Below are 7859 nucleotides of genomic sequence, written 5' to 3'. Positions count from 1 at the left end.
ACCAGCATTAATAGGGACAAATATCACAAAAAAAAAGAAAATAATGTCTATATACTTATTGTACAAATAAGAACTACACAGAAATCACTTGCATTATTAAGTGCTTTGTTTTCCTAGAGTTATTAGTATCTCTTTAAGTGTCTCAGATTCCAACGAAATATTAGTAAGAAAAATAACATCTTGCTATTAAACAGGGCAAAGTGAACAAAGGTGCAGCGAAAATTAAACGGCAAATGTGTCACCGAGGCTTTCAGTTAGACTTGGTTTCAGGTCATCTATTCAGAAACTCTCTAAAGACTGAAATTTAAAAACCTCAGCAACACTTGAAGATTTATGGGCACGCAAAGTTGAATAGGAAGTGAGAGATAATAGTAAGTGTAAGAAAAAAGAAAGAAAGAGGAAGGATACAGAGAGGAGGAAGTCGTTCATGGGAAGATGATAAACAATAGAAAACTAATTCCTGGATAATGGAATTGGGAACCATACTTTTCGCAATCATAAAATACTAAACAATCGACTTATTATCTAAAACTATTATCACACAGTTTTGTTGGACATGAAATTATAACAATTTCTGAAATAGTATGATTTTGACATTCTACACCCCATACTTTCACTCATATGTAAATAGGTTTGCCTTTCACTCATATGGAAAAATTTTAATATAAGAAATATGATAACACAAAAATATTCATTCAAGGCACCATCCACCCGTTTAGATACTACCGTTGGAGAGTTAATGGATCCTTTTACTAGCCAGATATTACTAATTTTGATCCCTCTCTCCGATTACGGTTAATTTTTCCCTTGCATACACATACACCGAATAGTCTTCCCTATTCTTTCACATACTCCTCTGTCAAACACCTGAGAACCCAAAGATTACCAGACAAGTCTTCATTGCTCAAAGGGTTAACTACTGCAATATAATTGTTCATAGGCCACTTTCCTCTTAGTATGGGTAGAATAGACTCTTTAGCTATGGCGAGTAGTTCCTTTATGAGAAGGACACTCCAAAATCAAACCACTGTTCTCTAGTCTTGATAGTGCTATAGCATCTGTACTAGGGTCTTCCACTGTTTATAATCAAGGTCACTATTCTATCATATTTTTTTTCTTTTTTACTAAGTTTTTATAGTTTACATATGAAAGATATCTTTTGATTTTGTTACTGTTCTTGAAATATTTTCTTTTAATTGTTTATTACTTCTCTTACCATTTATTTATTTCCATGTTTCCTTTCCTGACTGGGCTATTTTTCCGTGTTGGAACCCTTGGGATTATATCCTCCTGTTCTTCTAACAAGGGTAGCAATAATAATAATAATAATAATAATAATAATAATAATAATAATAATAATAATAATAATAATAATAATAATAATAATAATAATAATAATAATAATAATAACAACTCAAGTTATATATAAATATATGAGCATCTTAAAATGCTATCAATGTAAGAACAATTAAGCATGTAAGTAGCATTTTCCAACAGAAAAAAAGTATACACAACGCCTCGGAAGGCGTTATAGATCAGCCTTTGTTACAGAAGGTACTATTATTTGTAGGCATTTAATATTCTGCCCGCTTATCCTTAGCATACTACCATAACACTATTATCCCTTTTCAGCTAGTTGTTATTTTGGTTTCCTTGAATATCTTAATGTACATCACCTTTAGCTACTTGATAATTTGGCACAGCATGTTTTTGTCTCTCTATTGATTAGGAATTAACTTTATACATAAAAGAATATTAACAACATAGTATATGTCATGGATATCGATAAGGCGATTAGAATTCTATATAAACCTTAGTAGTCAAACCTGATAGTTTATTTTTCATTATAGTTTTTTTTTTTTTTTTTTTTTTTTTTTTTTTTTTTTTTTTTTTAATGTCACAAAACCGTTTTTGTGTGTGGGCGTTTGTGTGCTTGTGATTGTGTTTAAGAGGAAGTAACACGTGACGCTTTGGTATATATTAACTTATTTTTCTTATTGTAGGACCGAACACGTTACTATTTTTTCGGGGATCTGTTAACAATTCCCATTAGGGTTATATATATCGTAACTTCAGTCGTTCATCAGTGTAAATTATGAGGAGCCTTCGCTATGGGAGCAGTATTTCTTCCTAGATTGCCCTGTAAGATAGATAACTATGTTTACTTGTTCCAATTCAGTGTGAAATGTTTATATCTCATTGATAGTGACAGTTATTATGTACAATATGGGGATTTATGGCGAGGAGATGTGTGTGTTGGAGGATACTATTCATTTCTACGTTCGGTCGTTGTATATCTTATGAACAAATAACACTAGAGTGTTTCTAGAAATGATTACATTTATATGTTATTAAAGGTAAACTTTCCAAACCGTATTCAAGTAGTTTAAACAAGATTTCCATAAACCAATAACAAGTGCAAATATGTGAAATATTTCCAAGTAATTATTAATGGATTATTATGTCTCTACATCAATATAAGATCTTCGCTGGAAATTCCAGCATTTTCTAGTTTGTAGGTACTATGCTCTAAGAAACCTTGTGCTGTTGAACCAATTGTAGATAGTTTCTAGTATATTAAACACTTAATTGCTTAAAATAATAAAAGGGGGGATTATTTCAAGTATGCCTTTTCGTTTTCTCTAGAATTTGATTTTACCTTTTTTTGTTACATGTTACCTTTTAGCATAATTGTAAGATTCTAATATGTCTGAGTATGAATATCTTCAAATAGTAATTCTTGTTGTTGTTTTTGTTGTTGTTGTTTTTGTTGTTGTTGTTGTTGTTGTTGTTGTTATCAATACTATAATGGTTATTATTAGTATTGTTATAATGATAAATAGGGCCAACTTATATCAGATCAGTACGCACATTCCAAAAATGATTGGAGTAAACTTGATTGAAACAGAAGCCGAAGCATTACATATAGTGAATCAATTGATGAACTTCCCAGGAAACAAGATGCAAGTAGAACTATCGTAAGTCTGGCAACGTTCGTCTCTAGACGAAATTAGAGCGAATCACAGAGTGAATTCTCTCAGGGAAGGCAATTATTATTATCATTTTTGGACTCAGGCCATGTCGTCCTGATGGAAGTTCTTAAAAGGTAGCTTCCTAGGGTAAATTTGACTACAGTGATATTCCAAGAGAATTTTACCTTAAGGTATCCAGAATTCTAACTCCTGGAGCGAATATCCCTAAATAAATCTAACAGGGATATCGCATAATATCAGAGGACGTATTCTTGACACGTCACATAGCTATCTTCACCCAGAACAGTCTTAATGCTTCGAGGGGTTACAGTGACAAGAATCGGAAACGAGAATGAAAAGAGAGCAGCTCATAAGGAATCTCTCCTATTCCGTTTCCAGTGCGTATCAGATGAAGGCGGTAGCTCCCTCTTTATTCGTTTTCGTGTAGCTCTACTACTCGGTGTTTTCCCTTGTGTTCTCTCGTTATTTTGGATATAATTCAACATTATGATGCCTTTTCCGGCCTCTTCTGCCTCTGGAAAGTTGAGTATTATCTTTACTTTGTATAAATGTAAGCTCTTGTCATATTGAATTAAATCAAAGTAATTTTAACGTAAAAAAGAGCTGTTGCCTACCGGAGGCATCATGGATGCTGTCGCTCGCTATTTATGGGTCATTTAGTTAGCCAGAGCGACGTTCCTAGTTTTTATGCTTTAACAATCTAGCTATTTAGCTCCTCTAGGAATTCTTATATGATGCCGTTAGTTTTTAGTTCGGCGATTTAGGTAACTGATCTTGCCCTTCGCGAGGCTTAGCAGCCTAGGCCTCTGGCCCTAGTACTTTCATGCATGATATAAGTTTTCCGAGTGTTATGTTATTGATGCTATAGGCAAATATTTTATACATGTAAGATATTGTTGAATTTTCTTTTCCTAGATTGTATACGAGAGAGTTTCGGTGATGTAGGTAATCGATTCTCACCGCTCCTAGGCTAGTAGCACATCCCCAATTGTTCTTTTCTCCTCCGGAGACTAAGTGCAATCCCTCTCCCTCTGAGTATGCCTTAGGCTTGATCCTAGCGGTTCTATCTGAATGATATTCAGGTATAACTATACTAGGATATGTCTGTCCTGACCTGATAACCAGAGTGACTGGTTTTTTGGGTTGGGGCAGAACATCTGAGTTTCTAGTCTGTGGTCTGCATCTTCCTAGCATAGAGAAGATGCAGACACAGGAAGCTTTGCTTCCCTAGTCCACGTCTGAAGGATTCTGTACGAGATGATTCCTTTCTCTAGTGGTCTAGCAGACTGTCCTGTGTTGTTTTTCTCGGGCTGGAGAATGAGTTTTCTCCGTTGCCTGGCGAAATAACTACACCTAACTTTGTTCTGGTTTGGAGGAGGATAGCAAGTATTGCCTGTCTTCCTCCCTAATAGGCAACTCTAGGTTAGGATGAGCTTCCCTAACAGAAGAGTGTGTCTCTTACTAGAACGAAGTTTATAGGACCCTTATCCCTTCCCCCCCTCTCTTTTTTTCTTTTGGCCGCAGTCCTACTTCCGTACCTAGTGTAGGTTAGGATGGAGGACCGACTTAGCTCTCTGCTAGCCGGCAATTACGTGCCGGCCGGCAGAGACCCCTTTTTCTTTTGCAGAGTGAACCCCAGACCTCCCTTGGTCTTCCTTCCATGTCTGCCGGTAGAGTCCGGCAGGCTATGGATTTCTTGGAAGCCTGAATGCTACATTCTCCCCTACCATATGTTCACTCTTTCTGGATGGAAGGTCGTATGGCAATGCTGCCTTATAACCTTACATCCATACTGTTTCTCTTACTAGTGTTTTGTACCCTACCCCGGCCTTCCGGCTGTTAAGCTGGCAGCCGGGCAGGTGGAGGTTCTCTGGTTCTTAGCCACTGACGGTAGACATGGGTATTGCTACCTTTGCCTGCCGGCAGTGGAAACACATCCCAAAATCCGCTGGCCACTACAATTAGCGGCCGGCAGCCGGGTGTTAGTGTTTTCAGCTGCCGGCCGGCAATGGCACACATTTGCGAACCAGTGACCTGCCGCCTATTAGTTAAAGGTAGTATTTCTTTGAACTATACAGGTGCAAATGCCAGCCTACACGTGCCGGCGCGTGCTGGCCGGCGCAGCAGCATGCGATGTACAGTAGTAACTATATTTCTAGTGTAGTACACACTGCATTAATAAAACTACAGTACAGAGTTTGTTGTAACACTAAAGTTCTTCCAACATACTTAATGTTATCTTGTACAGCCTTTTGTTGAGATCGTACAATATATAGAAAGTGAGTTCTTTCTGTATTCATTCTATCCCGTATATTAAAACTTTATTTCAAGGTGTGAGCTACACCCTAAATTTCCGTTTAGGAAATTACATAAGGTATTTTAGAATAGAATTAACCTTAATTTAATATCTTGGGAGGTTACAGAAATTGGCTGGACAGGAAATACAAGTATGTGTCTTTCCTTCTTTCTTTTATAGCTTTACTGTGTAAGCTACATGTTCTAATATAAGTGAAAAGCCTTCACTTGATACTCATGGATTTTTCTTCTCTTTACAGGAGGACCATCTGAAGTGCGGGAGTGTATTCTGCAATGTCCGCAGTACGAACTTCTGTGGACATCAGTTTTGCAGGAGGTACGCAGCATGCACAGCCTCCAGAGGTGATCTCCAGTATTGGGACCCTCAGGTTTGTACAGTATGTTCTTACCTGCTTACCGAGGCATTTGACACCCCTTAGTCGACGGAGTCAAGGGATGCTGCCAGGGAAAAGTTACGAACCTGGGTGAGGGGTTTTCAGAAAAACACCTCAGGCTCCTACCTTCCAAATGAGAAGATGAGGGCCTACCTTTTCCCTAAAGCATCGGCTGATGCAGTCATTCCTCAGCCTCAGGTGGAGATACCAACTACCCAGAATCCGGTAGATTCTGAAGTCTCGGCCGCCCTTCAAGACATCCAATTGGACGATAAGATATCGGAGGTGTCGGATTCTACAGAGAAGGACCTTCTAGGAGAAGGTCAGGAGGAGGAGCTGTCCCAGGCTCCTGAAGTAGAAGAGGAAGAAATCGACGAGGTGTTGGTTACATCGGTTCCGGACCCAGAACCTGTTCCCTCTACATCGTCTGCTATCCCAGATGAACTGGGAAGGACTCTTTCTTCTATTGTTGAGATGATTCAACAAAGTCAAAGGAAGAATGATGAGAAGGGAGCTGCAATGAAACTGGAGATACGTAGACTTACAGCATCACGTGGGCCAAGAGGCGACTCAACGTGAAGGATCTTCATTTGTGCTCGGATACCAATCCTTGGAGGTATGCCGAACACATTCCAATGACAACAGGGAAGATCGTTATTTCAGAAAAGATGGGAGCAATTCCCCTGGAAGAAGTAGAATTTTGGCCCAACAAAGATTCTTACCCGGACTGCTATGTCCATCTTAGGCAGGAGCCAGCCTCAAAGGAGGAGACAGAGCCGAAGGAGGTCATAGTTCTTGACCACAGTAAAGCACAGGCGTTACTAGCGAGCTCGATGAAAGAGAGGGGCTTCACGAACTCAAAGGTGCTAGCCTTGAGTAAGAAGCTTCCCTCCTTTGTGGCCTCTCCAACCAGAGCCTTTCCCTTCATTGAAAAGGGATATAAGGCAGCCTAAAAGGCGGTGGAGGCAGGGAAACCATGCCCCTCCTTGGAGGAGTGCAAGCCATTATCTCTAACCTTGCACTTGGACCAAGAAGACAGGAAGGACGTCCACCTTACCTTCTCAGTCGGGAAGCTGGAAGCTGATATTACTGAACATCATATACTTATATATATACATATATATATATATATATATATATATATATATATATATATATATATATATACATATATATATATATATATATATATATATATATATATATATATATATATATATAAATAGATACATATATATATATATATATATATATATATATATATATATATATATATATATATATATATATATATATATATATATGTATGTGTATATATATATATATATATATATATATATATATATATATATATATATATATATATATATATATATATATATATATGTATGTATATATATATATATATATATATATATATATATATATATATATATATATATATATATATATATATATATATATATAATATATATATATATATATATATATATATATATATATATATATATATATGTATATATATATGTATGTATATATATATATATATATATATATATATATATATATATATATATATATATATATATATATATATATATATATATATATATATATACCAAGGCACTTCCCCAATTTTTTGAGGGTAGTTGACATAGGAAAAAGAACAGGAGGGACTTTACTTCCCTTTGCTCCTCCTAGCCTGATAAGGAATTCAGCCGAGTTTGGTCGGTACTGCTATGGTGGCAAAGCTCACCCCTGCCCACGTTATCCACCACAAATGAAGCTTCATATACCGAATCCCCTACTACTGCTACTGCAGCTGTCACCAAGGCGACCCTGGAAGCACCAGGGGCTATCGGAACTGCGTCACAATCGCTCGCCATTCATTACTATTTCATTTGCCTTTCTCATATCCATCCTCCTACAGTCTCACCTAGAGCTTTTTTCAATCCATCCATCAACCGAAACGTGGACCTTCCTCTTGTACTTCTCCCATCAACTCTTACATTCACACCTTCAGCAGATGGCCAATTTCCATTCTCTCTAATTGGCAAAACAACCCTAACGCATTCATATCGACTCAAGCTACTAATTAATATCTTACACCCATTCTAACGATCACTAATTCATTCCTCAACCTATCTAATAGAGATAAACCAGCTATAATCCTCAA

At 36.9% G+C, this 7859-nt stretch overlaps 1 protein-coding gene across 1 annotated transcript in view; it reads right to left on the bottom strand.

Annotated features, from left to right (window-relative positions):
* LOC137649536 (uncharacterized) overlaps nucleotides 1-7569 on the bottom strand; it is a 28691-nt gene extending 21122 nt beyond the window's left edge. The window contains exon 1 of the mRNA XM_068382522.1: nucleotides 7440-7569. Within this exon, the coding sequence (XP_068238623.1) occupies nucleotides 7440-7569 (130 nt within the window). The remainder of the gene's footprint in view (nucleotides 1-7439) is intronic.
* Nucleotides 7570-7859: the final 290 nt, after the last annotated feature.

Source organism: Palaemon carinicauda, chromosome 11 (assembly GCF_036898095.1).
Source record: "Palaemon carinicauda isolate YSFRI2023 chromosome 11, ASM3689809v2, whole genome shotgun sequence".
Lineage (NCBI taxonomy): Eukaryota > Metazoa > Arthropoda > Malacostraca > Decapoda > Palaemonidae > Palaemon > Palaemon carinicauda.
Note: the sequence above shows the minus strand (reverse complement) of the source record. Positions and strands in the feature narration are given on the sequence as shown.